The sequence below is a fragment of the Lepisosteus oculatus genome, chromosome 4, assembly GCF_040954835.1.
Source record: "Lepisosteus oculatus isolate fLepOcu1 chromosome 4, fLepOcu1.hap2, whole genome shotgun sequence".
NCBI lineage: Eukaryota > Metazoa > Chordata > Actinopteri > Semionotiformes > Lepisosteidae > Lepisosteus > Lepisosteus oculatus.
Genome location: NC_090699.1, coordinates 48,804,188 through 48,823,699, shown reverse-complemented (window position 1 = coordinate 48,823,699; position 19,512 = coordinate 48,804,188). Strand labels below are relative to the sequence as shown.

Below are 19,512 nucleotides of genomic sequence, written 5' to 3'. Positions count from 1 at the left end.
TACCTTTTTTAGTTTTGTATCTAAATTTCAGGGGTAGGTATGCTGCTCTCAACATGCCAAAAGAAATATTCTCTCACTGTCTTTAACACTTTCAAAAAAGGAAAAAAAAAGCTTTGCCTAAATCCAGCTCCAACCTTCAGTTTCATCTGGTCTTGGTTTGTTCTCTTGGATTTAGCTTCTCTTTCTTTCCCTTCTCACATACAGGGGTGCCTTCCAGTACTAGTGTTGTGTCCTTCAGCTTCTTTCGGTTTTACTTTATTCTCCTATGCAGAACTTCAAACTCAAGACATCCAGTAAGCATCAGGTATACCTTTAATTTAGTTTGCTTAGCTCGCTCAGTATCTCTTCCCAGCTCATTTACATCCAACTTTAGCAGTTTCGGTATTCAGGCAGGTTTAAAAGGTTTTACAGCACAGCAGTATGTTAGTCCTCTGTTTCAGATCATAGTGTGTTCTTATCTTTCTCTTCTTAGTATATCTGCAACCAATTTATACTGTCTGGAACAAGGTGTGCACCTGTTCCAGAAATGTCCGGTTTCTTTCTGTGGCTATCGCAATACAGTCAAAAACATCACTAAAATCCATGACATGCTCTTGAAAGTATCGCCCATCTGCTACTACACCCCTAGAAGCATCACACAGTTCAGAACATAAGAAAACTAAGAAATGAGGGGAGACCCTGCCCATCATGCTACTTGTTCAATCCCATTATGTGGGATGATAGATACTTTATTGATCCCGTGAGGGAAATTGCAGTGCAACAGCAGCTTAACACACACAACACAGCCACAGTGTAACGAATTATATACTAATAGTACAATACATACAATACAATACAAGAGTTACTCACAGTCCGGACACACAAGAGGAAACTAGAACAGAACAGTACACAGAAAGTCGTATCACACGTATGAATATAAATATAGATGTAACCATAGATATAAATATAAATATAAATGTATTGCACAGGTCCCTGGCATATATTGCACAAAAGTGGTTGTAAACGGGAAAAAGAAAAAGAAAAAGAAAGAGAACAGATGTAGCAGTAGATGTGTATATGCGTTTAGTCCAGAAACAGGTCACTGTCGCTGTTGCCTCTGCCAAGACGCAAGGTGGATGCGTTGTACAGTCTTATGGCAGACGGCAAGAATGACCTCCTGTAGCGCTCCCTGTCCCTGTCCCATGATTCCAGGGAGTGTAATGTTGCGCTACTGAGGTGGGAGACTCGGAGTGCATTTAAGGAGTATTAAGAACCCATTATGTTGAGCAAGCACGTGGCTGAGTTGGGGAGCCTGCAAACATCACACAGAAAATGCATAAAGCTTGCTACTGAGATCAGAGGGGTGTGGGGAACAAGCACTCCGGGATCAGGGAGCAGGCCGCTTGCAGATTGGTGAAGCAGAGCGTGGCGCAGGCAAACAGTCCAGATTTGAAGTCTGATACAAGCAAAGGCTCGCAACTGGGGAGACACTGTAGGAGACAAAGTCAATGGCGCATCCAGGAATCATGAGTCCATGTTCAAAGCCAGAGACGGACTGTATGGTCATAAACGGACTTCAAGTGCTCCGAGTCTCGAGGTTGATTAATTTTCTGTGACAGATGAGGAAGGGAGATAGGTAGATGATGTCTTCACCAGCGGCCGCGCCACAGCTAGCTCATACCGCAATTCAGGAGCCATGGCGAACATGAGAGGGAGAAGTTAATATTTGAAGTACGGGATGTACGGCTCACTAATTTGGAGTTATGTTACCAGACAGCTGCACTGAGGGTTCCCAGGAGTAGCTAGTGCACAGCTGAATAGTTAACCAAAGGGGTACTGAACTCAAGTCAACTAAAGAGTCTTCTGCTTGCTGCATACCAGTGGCTACCTTTGCTAGTTCAATGCCTACGACTGTATGGCTCTTTCTCTGGCACCATGTGGGTTCACTGCCCAAAACAGTTATGCTGCTTCTCATTCTGGGAGAATGACATTAAAAAGCAGATAACAGTGCCTGTACCCGACACAATTTATGTTACTGTCACGAACAGTTCCCTCCGGGCCCTATGCGGACAACATGATCCGGAAGGTGAAGAAACAATAGGGAAAAATATTGTAACGCTGGGCGCCCGCTTGAGCCCCCGTTGCGTTACAATATCATGCAGGAGTGGGTCAGGAGACGGGGGGGTGTGTCCAAGGTGAGCAGAATTGAGTCCGGGGCGAACAATCCAAGCATAAATCCAAAAGAGAAATCCAATACGAGAGGCAGAGTACAAGACCAGGGGATCCATCCAAAGTAAATAAAAACCAGAACCAGGTCGGGACTGGCGGGGCAGGGCAGGGCAGGGCAGGGCAGGGAATCAGGAACAGGAAACTAAAACCATAACGGAGCCAAAATGCGGCAGGACCCCGGGCTCTCACGAAACGGGATTCAATGAGAAACATCGGGCAAACGCCTGCGTCTGGCTTTAAAGGTGGAACTAAAGAGGGGCTGGAATAAGGAACAGGTGTGGGAAATGGGACAGAACGAGGAAGGGCTGGAGCGCCCTTAAGAGGAGGAGTAACGATCGTGACAGTTAACTTCTTCTCTCCTGCTATACAGTACAGTAAGTTAAGTGTGTATCAAATTGGAAAAATAATTAAAATTTGAACTTTACAAAAACTGCAAGAATGTGTTAATAAAGTTTATCATAAAAAAGGGTTTCAACAACTACTGTGACCTATATGTACAGTCTTTCAACAGACTGTAAGAATTACTGCTATTATCCCCTCATGACAGCTGATGAAGGAATATGTAAATGTGAACACACAGGGCTTTTCATTTAAGACAAAGAATATATTAACCTATTTCATAATGCCGACCCATCTCTAAATGTCAAGCACCCTGAAGTTTAAGTCAAGACTCACTACTCACTGCTCTGGTGAGAATGGAAATTAAAATTGCTTCTGTTAATAACAGCTCTGCTGCGGGACCCTTTCAAGCAAATTGTGCATCTCTAGGCATTTAAAGAGAAATGAAGGGCACTAACATCACTGCAAATAATCCCAACATGAGAAGCACACTTATTTTTAGATGAAGCAAAACCAGTGCCGAGACTACTGTGCAGTCTCTTCAGATTCACTGAAGATACATTTCTGTGCCAGCGTAGAGATGATTAAAGTGTTTATGGTGATGACTGCACATATTTCAAAAACTGAGCTCTGCTTAACTCTATCCTCATATACTTTGCCTTGTAAAAGTATGGAGACCCATACAATTTTTTCACTTTTTGTTGCTTTAAATTTTATAGGCATGACACTTTGAAATAGCTATTATTTTTTGTTACTGTATATACACAACCAAATGCACACATTCAAAACAAGAAAAGAAAGAAGTAAATAGATATACTATACTATATAGAAAAATGAATATAGAATATAGAACCATGATTATTGAAATACTATGAATGAAAATAGAAAAGTCAATATACCATCGTTTTTGTATTCTTTGCTGCGGCAAGCCTAAATTAATTTAGGTACAGTACATGCAATTACAGTATTGAGCCACACTTTTAGCTGAGGAGCCTCTGTCTGTGTGCAATAGTGGTCAAATTTCAAAATAAGTACACCTGTCACTGTGCAGTTCCTTGGTCAGGTAATGAATTTCAAGCAAAGATTCAACCATGATGACTAAGGAGATTTCAAAGCAAGATGAACAGCAGAAATCAGGAGAAGGGTACAATAAATATTGAAGTCTATAATTATTCCTGTGAACTGTCTTCTCAAACATCAAGAAATGGAAGATGCATCATACCACCCAGCCCCTGCGAGATCTGGCTATCCGTGCAAAATGAGTAGCCAGGCAAAGAGGAAACTACTGAGAGACACTGGAGGGAACGACAACTTTGAAAGAACTACACAGTTCAGTGGCTGAGGCATGAGAAATTGTGCATCAGTCAATAATATCCGGAATACTTCACATACAGTAACTTGCCTTATGTGGTAGGATGGCAAGAAGAAAACTAAAATAAGCTATTTAATATCCTACATGGAGTTTGTCACAAAGCTGATCCTGGAAAAATGTGGAAAAATATGTTGAGGTCAGAAGTGGCCCAAGTGGAACTTTTTGTTCTGTATCCCAAGCACTACATTTGGCACAGACACCACACAGCACATCTCCCAGTCAAAATCACATCTACAATCAAGCATGGTGGTGGCCGCATCAGGAAACGAGAATGCTTCTCCTCAGCCGGAACTAGAAACCTAGTAAAAGCAAAACTAAAACATGATACTGCCCCCCCATGCTTGGCAGTGGAGATGATGTTGCACTATACTGGGTTTGCATCCGATTTGCTTGACATTTAGACAAAAAAGTTCAAATTCTGTCATGTGTGACCACAACTCTTTATGCCACATGTTGGCAGTATCATTTAGGTGCTGTGTTTAAAACCCCATGCTGGATTCAAGATGTTTTTTTAGTTTCATAAAAGCCTCTTTGTGATTGGGATATTTTTGACTCGTGAACATTTTCTCCCATCTCAGTCAATGAATTCTGTAACTCCTCCATGTCCAGATTTTCAGTTTGGAGGGACAGCCTGATCTAGGCAGTGTCTGGGTGCCTTAAATTTCATAATAAATACTTTACCATGTTGAAACAGATATTAATGGTCTTTGACATTTTTCAAATCTACTCCTGATCTGTGCTTTTATAGAACATTATTCCTGAGTTGTTTTGAAAGCTCCTTTGATTTCATGGTTGAATCATACCTGACAGGGATCTTACAGGAGTCTTGTGCAATCATGTAAACCACTATTATTGTACACAAACAGAGGCTACACAACTAGTTGTGTGGCTCATTATGGTAATTTTATGTACCTAAATTAATTTAATTTTGCCAAAGCAAAAGGTTTGAAAGCTAATGCAATCACAATTTTCCCTTTGTGATCTCCTCCTTGAAAGAAACCTGGGTATTGACTTCAACAGCATGGCTTGCTTGCGTGTTCCAGACACACCCATTTGAGTGAAGAAGTGCCTGGCATTATTGTTCTAAATGCACTTGCATGCAGTTTACGCCTGAGCCCTGTAGTTCATGTTTCACAGTTCATTCAGCAGAAATACACTGGCTTTGAGGAGTCTGAATACTTGTATCAGGTACCTTCATGATCTTCTCTGTTCAAGCCTGAAAAGGTTCACTTCCTTCAGTCTATCAGTAGAAGACATTCCCTGGTTACCCTTCCCTGGACTGATTCCAGAGCACAGATAACTTTTCTATCGGGACTTACAAATGTGTTATACATTTCTAACATAAAATCCCTTGATTTAAATTATATACTTAACTATATATCCTAGCATTTTATTTGCTTCTCCACATTGTGTGAAAGATGTAAATGATGTATCAACATAAACACCATAGTCTTTACTCTCTTCCCAGCAGGTTCCCATTTTGTAATAATAATTTATTTTTACTACCTGTATGCAATGCCTTGTCCACCTTAAATCTACTATATCTTTTCCCAGTTATGCATTTTATTTACATCTTTTTGAATTTCATTTGCAGCTTCTACAGTAGATCATTGATATAAATTAAGAGCAGTGGTCCTAGTACTGCTCCCTGCAGTACTCCATTAATTACCTCAACCCAGTTTTAGTTCTCACCTCATACCTGTACCCTCTGATTTCTATTTAATAAGCAGTTCTCAAGCCAAACACTAGCTTTTCCATGAATGCCTATTGAGTCAGTAATATGGTTGTATAATAAACATTATTTGCTACTTCAAAATGTCATCACTGCACACTTTAAAGCAACTAAATGTGAAAACCTTGCAAGGGTCTGAATAATTTTGTAATGCACTGTAGATGCTTCAGCAGTTAGCAGAGTAGCCAGACAAGACTATAAATTGAAAATACAGACATTAACAGCAGTAAAAACACTATGAAAAAAGAGTGGTTGGCTCCAGACTGCATACTGCTCTGTCAGTAACTTTTCAACCACTTTTTAGACAGCTACAGAATGGTATTTCAGCCAATCTTTAACCATTCTGAATGATACAGGCGAGATATTTTTAAAGAGTATTAAGAGAAAAACTCATTTTGCACCTAAAACAAGATTGAAATGAACATGCCCATAGCTGATCTCCTTACCTGAAAGGATAAGCAAACTCGATGCCAATGCTCAGGTTGCTGTCCGTCTTGTTTACACAGTCTACACTGACCTGCAGCTGGCCGGAGTACCCACCGCATGTTGCAAATGCAAAAATTGCAAAAAGCTGTAAAACAAACACAAATAATTGAAATGTTTTTTTTCCCATTTATTCACAGGGGAGAGTTACAAAGTGTAACCGGACTCCTCCTACGCACACACATTAAAACCACCCACTCATCTTTTAACACATCACTGGCACCACAGCTCCAACCTGGTGGCTTAATGCTGATGAAAGGAGAGGCACTACCCCTACTGACAGCACTACAGGCCTGCAAGTGTCCAGGAGGCCAGAGGGCTCTATGTTCCCCCGAGTGTTGATAGAGACACAACTATCTGCTTGTGCATTCCTGCTTGCAGAATCCTGATCACATTACATTAAACCTGAAATTCCCAGATCACACAGCTCACCCTGCACTCAGTGAGAGCCTTTGCTGGCTGTTTTTGGACGCACTGTTTGTATTTAATGATATTCAGAAGGTACATCCAGTACACCCAGTTTTTGGCTACACTGTTTGTCTTTACTTTTCCACCTCTGGTCCATTGAAAATCTTGTAACTTGAACATTTTGGTTCATGCCACATATTTAAAACTCACCCCACCATTGCTACAGTAGGTTGAGATCTGAAAGCTAATCTCTGTAGCTAAGATCTGTAGCTCTCAGGATGGGGTTGGGTCACCTTTTGGAATGTCCTTCCCTTTACCAGTCAGACAACCAATCATCCAATTAATCTATTTTCACTAACTCCCTATTTAATCCTAAAACACCATCAAGTAAGCACTCCGTCACTGAGCTACCAGTGGCAGTAACGCTCTTGATGCACTCCCCACTGGATGTGCTAGCACACTCTTGAAGGATTGTGGATCCTGGAACCTCTCTAAAACTCAAAGAACGAATGCTTGCCCAGTGTTGTCTGCACTTCTACAGCCACGCAGCCTGGTATAAGTTAGTGATGTGTGTTGTGTGTGTGTGCTGTTGTATAACACCTTGTAAAACAGCAAAGCACTGCACTAAAGCAAGGCAGTGAAAATCTTCCCTAGACTGCAGGACTAGCTTCAGTGGCAGATCAATCACCTTGTCTAAGAGTGTTCACATGCTCAAAACAGCGTAAATTGACTAAGGAAAATTTAAAACTGCAAATTGTATTATTCTAAATTAGGCAATTACTCTTACTCTTAAACTGATAAGTAATTCAAGATTTTAAATCACTGACACATACAATTATGATATCTTAAGTGTCATGCTAATTTAGTCATTACGTGATCAGAAATGTGATAAGACTGTCCACGGTTCTCACAGTGTTTGCACAGTGTTGCATTTCATAGCTGTTCATTTGCAAGTACAAAGTGTAGTTATGGTACACTCCTATCCAAGCTGAAGCAGTATTAAACATACTTCACATTCATTTAACCTATTTTCCCCACTTGTACATTATGTAAAGGTCATGGAACCCTGATGAAATAAAGCAGATTTGTACTGTAGCTCTGGCTAGTTAACGTTCTCCCAGTGTGTGTGTCTCAGTGGTGTGGGTAGAGTAGGACTACTGAAGCTCTGCAGGAGAGTGTCACGCCCCACACTCTCCCTCGCAAACGACGTCACATTCCCGGAACCTCTGCTTCCCAATCTCATCCCTGATTGAACCCAGCACATTCTCACATGCATCAGATTCCTCAAATTCTCACTCCCTAACCAATCATCCAATCACACCCTGAGGGTCCCCCTGGGAGCTAATGGACTTGTAGAGAACAGGGGTCTCTCCCACACCTGGGAAGCCTCGCTGCCCTGAAGTCACTGCCCTGGACAAGCATGGGCTCCCACAATCTTTGAGTCCAAAGGCTGACGGGGGCTGAGCTTGGCAGGTGCTTGCTTTTGCTCTGTTACGTTCCAGCATGTCTCAAAATAATAAAGGCAATAAAGATGACAAAACCTGGGCCCTTAGTTGTACTCCAGTCTGTCTTAAATACCATTTGTCCTGAACTAAAGAAACAAGATTTGCTACAGTAACAATAAAACATGGTTTAATAAAACAGGAAACGAAGCAAAGGCTCAACACAGTGAGATTCCTATGCTATTAGACCTTGAATAGTGGCTGTGCCACTGAGGATTCCAATCCATGGTAATTAACCAATGGATCAATTATCTTTAAACATATCAAACAACTGAGGCTGTCTGACAGCTGGTGGCAATGTGTCACAACAGCAGATTAAAGTCTTGCAAACTTATGAGGAAATCTGACTAACCCTCTTAGTTATAGTAGCCAACAGGTTACGCCATCTAATCTGTTTAAAACATAGTACTGTACTTTACCAATTCTACATCTGAAAAAAAAAACTAAAGGAAAGACTCAATTGAAACACAAATCTCATAATGAAAACTATGCATGGGATTCGAAAGAAAAATAAACTAAAATGCCAAATAACAACAAAGATAAACCACATTTGTAGGTAGACTTAGACATGAAAGTTTCCACAGAAGTGCATTTGAGAGAGGAAAATATAGCAAAGTATTCCATTCAGAGGCTCCGTCTTACTCAAAAGAGTTATTGAAACATCTAAATCCTAAGTCAATATATTGATGTTACCATAACTAAAAGTTCATTTAATACTACTGTACGCTCAAGGTTAAAATACAGTTAGTCAATGTGCTTTACTGTTAACATATGTTAGGGTATGAAAGGGAGCAAATCAAAACTGTATCAAAGCAAACTACAAAGCAATGCATCTATCCCTCAATACCTTAAGTAGGGCAGGAAGGAGTGCTGATGAGCAGGCTGAAGGCAAAAAGATGATTCTCACAACAGCACTCAGAGGGCTGAGATTTACTGTGTAAGTACAAATACATTTCAGATCATTCTCTTACAGCTTTAGGCGAAAAAGTGGCACTTGACAGGGGAAGATATTGTATTATTGATATTAAAGATGCAGTTTTTTTTCATTACCTGCAAAACCCACAGAGGCCATTAGAACTGATAGCTGGAAAGATTTTGTTTGGCACTGTTCTTGCTAAGAACAAAGCACATAAAACAAACCAAAACAAGACAGATTACACTTCAGAAACTATTATTAAGCTGCATCAGGGCAATAATCCATTCATTTTATTAGAACTGTCTTCTTGGTCTCTGGAATTTAAATTCCAAAGGTCTAGCAGTGTTCTGTATTTCATCTATTCTCAGAAACTGTTGGAAAAATGCACCTTAAATAACAAAGGTAATCTAACTAATTATATTGTATTTTATATGATCTAACTATTGAAATATCATATTTTATTCAAAAACATACTATGTTTGCTTATCTATTATTAAAAGAAAGACCTTCATTCTCATATTCAGAAATACTGACAGAAACACATAAAAAAAACATTTCCACTTCAGTAATGACTTAAAAAAATAAAGAGCAAGATATACATCAGATAAACTCATTAACCTGCAGCTTTTCAATCCTGTAATCATTCAAGATGTTTGGAGAAAACTCCCAGAACTTTCCCTTTGCATGAAAATGAACTTTGATATGGCAAACAGGTAAAACAGGAAGAAAACAAATAAGAAGCTTGTATTGCTTTCCTTTGCTTGACTGTTCCCAGTGCCAGCACCTTTCCACAGTTTGAAATCCACAGGGAAGAGAGAAAATTTAAAGAGAATTCCTCTAGAGATGATGCATTGCTCTCTTGATTAATCAATTCTACCTTGACACAGTCCCTGCTCTATGTCCTGAAAGAAAAAGAAACAGTTTCCCTGCTGTTGCATGAAAGAAACTGGATAGATCAGTTACAGAAAAGAGCAACACAACGCAATTGCAAAAATATAACCATATCCATTAAAGTACAAAAGTGAAATAACCTGTAAACCTGACACGTGCCTTTCTTTAACAGTTCTGTGGACCTGTAGCTGTTGCCCAAGAAGTCTTGTGTATCTGGCAGCACTGGTTGAGCTTGCAAGGTGGTATGAGCAGCATTGAAAGTGACATCAATTAAAAGCCCAGATGTCTTTCCAATCGATGCATTTCCCTCTGAAAATGCTATTAGCTTTGAGATAAAAGGGCATGCATGGCACAGATTTTTTTTTTCAGGTGAGGAACAGAAATAGACACCAGGGCAAATTAAATGTGAGTCAGTGAGACAACAGTCACAGCTTGGTTGTAAGAAGGCTGTACCCTGCGCAACACTGTAATCAGACGAAGGAAAATGACCAAAATGATTAATATGAGGAGCCCTAAATTAGGACATGATTATACTGTAAGTATTTGGGCCAAACACACATGAATGCAAGAGGTGGAACACCTACCATCTGTCAAGATTTCAATACAACCTCTTACATTTAGCTTTGTAGATTTAAGAGAAACAAAACATCACGAGCAGAATTTAATAATAACATGACTGGTATCTAATACATACAAATTAGACTGAACTGCAAAAGGTTCATTTTCATTCAGAAAACTATCTCCTGCAAACTGCTAAATAAACAGAGACGCACTAGAAAGCCAACAAATGGTGTTTTTTCCAATACACAATTTTTGTCTTACCTTTCAGTATACAAAATTATTGTATCACCTTTTTTTAACTAAAAAGCCTTGAACTACTGTATCTGAAGTTCACTCCTTAGAAGAATTAGGTACTAGCCACCAAGTCTAGATGGGTCAAATGACTTCCTTTTGTTTGTAACCTTTCTTATGTTCTCATGAAGTGAATTGTGGTTGGTCCAGTGACAGGAAGACCCGTACACACTGGTTTTACAAATACTTTCTCTATAAGACCCCCATTGACTACTGAAGTGAAGGCAGAATTGCAAACTAATTCCTGCCTTTCTTTGTGTTAATGTGAACATAATGAGGATTTAATACCATGTCATTAAACTAGTGCTATTATAATTTGGAGCACTGTTTTTTTTAAAAGTAATACTACAAAACCCCACTGACATTTCTGAAAGCTATGGGATCATATTTTGCTTAATGTAAGTGAATAACAACTTGTATCAGTGCACAAGTACTTAAATGATCAATATAGAAACTTCTGAAGAAAATTCCAACCAGTACAATTCTTCTTTTCTGTAACCCTACATATTTGAGTTGAAGAGGAGATTCACTGCTCACTGGAGTGAGAACAGCCTTGGCTGACTGATGTCCACCTTTCTTGGTGTTCTGACAAAAAATTCAGATGCGGTGGGCCTCATTTAGCAAAAATGAGCACCTGTATCAATACATTACTTTTTCAGTGTCATAAAAAAGCAGATTCAGAGGAGAACCTTGGTCCTTAATCCTGCTCAGTGCTGGCTCCAAATGACAGAAAATTGTGTGCTAGTGCATAAATGAAAATCAAGTAAAATTTTGTTTTACAAAATGAAGCCTAATGGAAATAAAGCAATATATTTTTAAACAACCCTCTGCACTCCCCATTTTTAAAAGAATTTTTACGATGATGTCATCAAAGTCAGGAAATGGTGCTGTGGCTCAGTGCTGCCAATTAAATCCGACATCTTTCCAGATGTTTCCAGGGTCCTCTTCTTGCTAATTACTTCACATTTTAAAATGATCACTGCACCTAGCCCCTAGAGTTTTGACAGTATTTAATTTATGCAAACCTCTTTAAGGGCTTTCCAAACACTGCTACCCTTTATTACAAATATTGCAAAACCTGACTGCTAATTGGATTGGACAGTTCAAACATATTACCTGTATGTTGTACAGGAAAGTACTTTTGGTTAACCAGACAGAAATAGTGCCAAAAGTATAATTGTTTTCCATTAACATCATAACATGAGTACCATTTTTTCCAATATCAACATCCTAGCCCTGAAGCCATCAAGGTATGTCAACAGCTTTTGAACACAGAAACCTGAAAGTACACTATTAACCTTCTTATAGTCAATTATGGGGGAAAATACTTAACTTCTTAAATAAAAGCACACACTGTAATAACATAACCACCTTTGAAACTATTTCACTTTTCTGGTTATATAAAATACTGACATGCAAATTGATGTTGTATGATTATGGTTTAAGAGAAAAGTAAAAATATAAGTTAATTTTCTATTCCAGTTGAGTGCAATTATCCATTTTTAAAAGAATTTGGACCGATTGTGTTGCTCCATTAGTGGTTTAGGGTTTATTGAACTCTCAATCTGTTTAGCTTTTATCTGCTTCACAGAAAGCAAAGTCTTTGTTGGTCTGTTCATGTTTGCTACCAGGTTGGTTTCCTTCTCTCCTGTCTAGTTCTAGTTCACCAGGTTGGTTGGCTCTATAGTGTAAATTTCCATCCTCATTCTCATGATGACTTACTTTTACTTGCAAACTAAATGTGACATAGAAGAATACGATATGAGTAGCCGATATTACACTTTGGATGCAATCTCGTTTAGAACTCAACTTCAGTTATAAGACTGAAATCATCTTATTTGGTTTTCCTAGAAACATCCATGAAGATCAAATCGAGAATGGTGTTCAAACCTGTGTTCCTTAATTGACATAATATATGTACAGAAATTGACAAAAAGTGGGTAAATGATGGATACCAAGTGTATATTTTGGATGATAACAGAGCATGTAGGCCATGCCGGTCACTCATTGTGACCCCATGCCCTTTTAAGCAACTTTACATTGATAGGTATTTCTATTTTGTTTGTCCACATATCATAACTTATGACTAAACAATGTCAAAATAGACTAAAATAATCTTTTTGTGGAAGATACTTGATGTGATAGGATACAGGATGAGGCATGGGAATAACAGTGTTTGCTCTCTAAGTTGTGGTAACTGAAACAAAATATTGATTTCTCTTGCTTATTACCACTCATTTCTTATTGAATTCTTAATAGCAGCTTCAAACTCCAGGTCTGTTCTTGTCTGGAGCCGTGTGGAAAAGTGTTCTGATCTGCAGCAGGAGTAGATTTGTAGGCATGATACAAGATTATTTAACTAAAGACATTTGCAAGCAGGTTGGATAAATAAAAAAACCTCATTAATACAATTAAAAAAAACTTGAGAGTTAATTTTTAAGAAACAAACAAAATGAATTGTTTATATAAATACATACAGTATAATGCTTTAATACAGTACACCTTGGTCAATAGTTACAAATGCTTACAGGGATATACAGTAGTGTTAAAAAGTTTTTGCCCCCTTCCTGATTTCTTATTTTTTTGCATGTTTGTCACACTGAAATGTTTCAGATCATCAAACAAATTGACATATTAGACAAAGATAACACAAGTAAACACAAAATGCAGTTTTTAAATGAAGGTTTTTATTATTAAGGGAAAAGAAAATCCAAACCTACATGGCCCTGTGTGAAAAAGTGATTGCCCCCCCCTGTTAAAACATAAATCAACTGTGGTTTATCACATCTTTGGAAAGCTGAGTTCAATTTCTCTAGCCACACCCAGGCCTGATTACTGCCACACCTGTTCTCAATCAAGAAATCACTTAAATAGGACCTGCCTGACAAAGTGAAGTAGACCAAAAGATCCTCAAAAGCTAGACATCATGCTGCGATCCAAAGAAATTCAGGAACAAATGAGAAACAGAGTAATTGAGATTTATCAGTCTGGAAAAGGTTATAAAGCCATTTCTAAAGCTTTGGGACTCCAGCGAACCACGATGAGAGCCATTATCCACAAATGGCGAAAACATGGAACAGTGGTGAACCTTCCCAGGAGTGGCCGGCCGACCAAAATTAGCCCAAGAGCACAGCGACGACTCATCCAAGAGGATGAGTCCCAACAACCCCACAACAACATCCAAAGAACTGCAGGTTTCACTTGCCTCAGTTAACATCAGTGTTCATGACTCCACCATAAGAAAGAGACTGGGCAAAAATGGCTTGCATGGCAGAGTTCCAAAACGAAAACCACTGCTGAGCAAAAAGAACATAAAGGCTCGTCTCAGTTTTGCTGGAAAACATCTTGATGATCCCCAAGACTTTTGGGAAAATACTTTGTGGACTGATGAGACAAAAGTTGAACTTTTTGGAAGGTGTGTGTCCCATTACATCTGGCGTAAAAGTAACACAGCATTTCAGAAAAGGAACATCATACCAACAGTAAAATGTGGTGGTGGTAGTGTGATGGTCTGGGGCTGTTTTGCTGCTTCAGGACCTGGAAGACATGTTGTGGTAAATGGAACCATGAATTCTGCTGTCTACCAAAAAATACTGAAGGAGAATGTCTGGCCATCTGTTCGTGACCTCAAGCTGAAGCACACTTGGGTTCTGCAGCAGGACAATGATCCAAAACACACCAGCAAGTCCACCTCTGAATGGCTTAAGAAAAACAAAATGAAGACTTTGGAGTGGCCTAGTCAAAGTCCTGACCTGAATCCGATTGAGATGTTGTGGCATGACCTTGAAAAAGCGGTTAAGGCTTGAAAACCCTCCAATGTGGCTGAATTACAACAATTCTGCAAAGATGAGTGGGCCAAAATTCCTCCACAGCGCTGTGAAAGAGTCATTGCAAGTTATCGCAAACGCTTGATTGCAGTTGTTGCTGCTAAGGGTGGCCCAACCAGTTATTAGGTTTAAGGGGCAATCACTTTTTCACACCACTTTACATAAAGAGTCCCTAATCCTTGACAATTTACAGTGCCTGGCTTATGCTATAGATTTAATAAAAATGAAAACTTAAATCCTATCAGATATTCATTACACAGCTTGGAGCAAGAACTGATTATGTAAAGTTTAATATTGTTACAGTCAGCCCACAGCAAATAAACAGGAATAGTAAGAGATCATATCCCCAGACTTCTCTTCAAAATAAGTAGCTGCTTAAAGATACCTAGGGATCCAGTGTTTATGATGTTTTGGCTTTCTTTTTAAAAAATGAAGACTATTTAATTACTGACCTTCTTGGGGGCTTCCATAAACTAGTTTTACCCCAGCAGCTCTCGAGTTTGAAGGCCTCACAAACATTTGTACACCAAAGACAAACATGAACTCATAAGGTCCCTGTATATAAAGATAAATAAGATACATTTTTCCCTTCTTAATAAACCTGTACTTATGCTCTATAGCTATAGAGAGGTGTCTTGGTTGAGGAAAACAAAGCAAATTGAAGAAGGAGGGTAAAAACAATAAAATGGCAGTACCTCACAACCCCCATAGATGACAGGCAGATGTTGCAGTAGTAAATTACCCAATTACATTCAGAGATGGAGTCACTGAGCAGGTCTTTTTTTAAAAAAAAAAACATCATCCAGAACACCTTTTCCTGTCATGGGTTTTTTTTTCTTTTAAGAATTTGTGGCAGCTCTGTGAGATTAATTGTCATGAAAAGCTGATGGTTTTGTTACCCATTTGTGAAAATTAAGCACTTTGATAGGCCAACATCAATCTTTGATAGGCCAAATGTACTCCTAAACCTTTCTCTTATTACTCCCTCGTTTTAACTGACTTTAGTCTGAAATTCTTGCATATGGTTCCATCCATATGAAGAAAATTAAAAAAGGCATTTTTTTAATATGTGTATTTGGTGTAACTGAGTATATTCTTTGCTTCCCATTATGATATTGTTATTAGTCAAGATGTACATTTATCCTCCCATCCATTTTCTAACCACTTTATCCCACACAGGGCCACTTTGGAGTGAGACCCTATCCCAACCAGTCCATCACAGTGCATACATGCACAAGCACTCACTCATACCAGGGCCAGTTTTCCCAGAAGTCAATTAATTCACCAGTTTATTTGGAAACTGAAGCATCCAGCAAAAACCCTTGTGACAACAGGGAGAACATACAAACTCCATGCATATAGCATTTCATGTCTATAATTGAACCCAGGGCTCCAACTTTGCAAGGCATATTATAAATAATAGATGCTTATTATGTAACCCCTTCTATCATTTCTAGTCTACTGACCTCTAAAATTAGTGGGCTACTTCAGCATTTGGGCTGAGATTTCTTAACATTCAATCTCTATGGCTGAGATCAGGAGCTGCCGACTGTCTCTGTAATGTAATCAAATGGCCTCAACAGATCCAGGACTGCAGTCAACCAATCTGCAGTGCTTTGAAGCTCTCAAGAGCTCCCTAAAACACAGACAATTGAAGTGTATCAAGTTAAGGCACAAACACGATCAATTTAATAAAATAATTCTGCTCATTATTCCTAGAATGTCTGCATCGTTTCTGAAGCCTATTTTTAAACCCTGAAAGACTATATTTCACATTGCTGTACATCGTGCTGGTTCATATACTGTACCTGCACCACACAAAAAGACAAAAGAAAGATAAAGCTTCATTGAAGTGGTCAGTTGGTGTGTGGAGATGATTGAAATCAATTATTGAACACTGATCCCCCTGTAATTTGTCTTGCAATAATTTATGAAGGAGATTAGATATATTTCATGGTTGTATTATGAAAAAACCCAACCCCCAAAAGAGGGAAACCATTGATTTTTATTATCAACCCTTATTTTGAAATAAAACAAGTATCTCAATATCCAAAGGGAAAATAAATTGTATTCTTCTATCCTTCTATCCTATCACTAATACAGTAAATATTTAAACAGCATGTAAGCCACAAGTTATATTAGTTCAATATGGCCCAAGAGTGCCTCAGAATATGAACAACAGTCTTCTCCAGCAATATCAAATTTCCAGTCTCACTGGACCTCATTTAACTGTGCTGGGATTGCATATTAATTGTATATTAAACTTTTTTGATATAATTACAGTTACTCCTAACATTTATTCAGTTAGGATGTGATAAAAATCAATTCCTGCACTGCCCTGTGACTTTTTGTCTGCTGGAGAAGAATGGAAAGAAGCAGGGATTTCAGGGATATACTGCACTATATTATTTGTAGCGCTTTCTTGTACTGTATGTGTAAAAAAAAGTTTACAACAAAAAGGTCCACTGTTTAAACACTGCTCTTTAGCGTATTCCTGATGTAAAAGTAGATACTGAATTTGAGTCACACTAAGCACTTTCTCCTTCTGTAAAGAGTCGTGTCAGAAACAATTTTGTCCTTTTGACCATGACTGGGCAGTCCTGCTGCATGACAGGTTTGAGGTCTCTTTATAGCACCACTGCTTGAAGGAAGTTGTCAAACCGGTCCAATTAAGCCAATAATGAGCTAACGTAGGTCGTTAATGGCTGAGATGGAAAGAAAACCTGCACACACTCTGGCCTTCCAGGATTTGGACAGCCACACTGCCTTAGGATCAGGTAATGGTTTTGTCTCTAATTAAAAACATTTATATGTGACAAAAAACAAAAATACTGTATGTCTTTTTAATCTGTAATCCAGGCTTTTAAATGTTTCAGGATGAGCAGGGATCAATTTCAAGTAAAAACACGAAGAATTAATTCTCTTTGAACTTGGTTTCCTATTTTCAGGACCCCCCTCGCCTATTAAATGAAACACGCCTTTTCTTTTATGAAGACCACTCAGCTGCATTCACTGCACCGCGATATTTGGACAAAAAATGAAGCCCGGCAGTCTCAGATGAGAGCAATACCTCTGGGAATTTCACTTTACTGCCAAAGTTGACATCAGTGCCTATTATAGACAAAATAGACCTGCGGGAAAGGGATATATATAAGGGTTACAGACTGATTTTTCTTATAATCAAGAGTCTCAAGAGAATATAAATTCTCAGAAGCCTTTCTTAATGTTTAACAACACCAAATCCACATGAAAGTCAATAAAATAGTACTGTAGCTTTAAATGCCAGCATATACAGTACATAGATGTACAACAGTATCATGCCCCCATTTCTAATTTCAATTGCAACTATGTAACACCCTACTAAAGAAAATATGAGAAACTACTGGGCTCTAACTGTGAAATATTTTACGCTAGTGTCAGGCATAAAAGACGCAGAACCCATGGGTTACATAATGTGTGCTAGATGAAGATGCAGCTCGTTAAAATTCTTTTAATGAGTGTGACTTAATCAGAATGTGACAGAGCAGAGACGGTTTTATTGATCAAATTGCCATTTCTGACTTCTTCAAAAAATCCTTGTTTTTTTTGGCATCTACAAGTTTCGGCATCTAAAATTACCTTCAAATATACACACTCCAAAGAAAAAAATGCTTATTATAAAAATGGGGAATCTTATTACATGAATTAATTCTAAAAAAATGGTAATACAGTATTATTGTACTTTACCATACAATTTCATATTGCTTTGGCAAGGAAAGACATTTTTTTTGGAAATAAATACGTTGTTGTAATGTACTTTTATAATATCCATTTACCCTTTGAAGTAAGAAACACTCTGCATTTACAGCTAAACTTTCTCAGCTTTATTCAATATACATCCTGCTCTTGATAATTCCATTACCCACTGCAGAAGATATTTATGGAAATCATAAGACATTCTGCAGCATAACCCTTTGCTACACATAGTCCTTTTATTTTTTAGATAATCACATACAGTATATTGACTTTGTATTTGACCTAAAGGCACAATGAATGAAGTTAGTTATTAAATGCCATGCTAAAGGGAAAAGAAAGGAGCAAAAGATTACAGTCACAGGTTCACCTAGAATACTCTATATGAATTTAGAATCAGTCATTTTTGTACCTCCAAACACAAAAGGCAATTATTATTTAATTCACTTTCTGGTAGCATCTGCTCTCACAAGTAAACAGAGAGAAGGAAGAGATGACAATAACATTTGCCTGCTGTATCTTGTTAGTCTCCATTTCTAGCCGTTTCCCAAACCTGGGAAAGACATAGCCTTGTACAATAAAGCTCAGTCCCGCATTTTGACTACAATGACCCTTTGTCTAAAAGACATTCAATGTACAGACAAGCTACAGGGAACTGAATTTCTTTAGTCTTGATACTATGAATATAAAATCAAGCTTAATATAATATGAAAGGGCTAGCCAAAAGTACTCAGATCCTTGATTGTTTTCACAAACTGAATAATACAACAAGATCAACAATGAAACATTCGTCAAAGGACACAGGTGGAAATCAAACGGAGCACACCTAAAAGAGGTACAGTACATTTTTATGAAAAGAGTGTATGGGTGTCAGGATATAACATAACAAACCATAGTCTTAAATCTGGTTTCCTGGAGTCTATCATGAAGGGGCTGGATAATATTTTCAAGCACATTAAAATACCACATGAAGAAAATTCCTAAAATTTGTAACATTTCTCACTTTTTTAACACAGAAATACTCTAAGTAAATATTAGGTACATAGATTAATAGAGTACAATAGTACATTACAATGTTATGGATATTTAAGAACACACTGTAACACTCATCATAGTAAAGAATCCATCAAACATATACTGTAAGAAGCAATGTAAAGTACATTTTGCAAATAACTGGCACTAGAGTGCCACTGTATAGAAGCTGGAACCTTAATTATTGGTTTGTTATTAATGGAGTAATTTAATAGTTC

General features: G+C 38.3%; 1 protein-coding gene across 3 annotated transcripts in view; it reads right to left on the bottom strand.

The window, feature by feature from the left end:
- The window catches only part of synpra (synaptoporin a), a 102,702-nt gene that overhangs the window by 18,320 nt on the left and 64,870 nt on the right, over window positions 1-19,512 (bottom strand). For all 3 annotated transcript variants that reach the window (XM_015347231.2, XM_015347230.2, XM_006630630.3), the window contains one exon: window positions 6,098-6,222. In XM_015347231.2, the coding sequence (XP_015202717.1) occupies window positions 6,098-6,222 (125 nt within the window). The remainder of the gene's footprint in view (window positions 1-6,097; window positions 6,223-19,512) is intronic.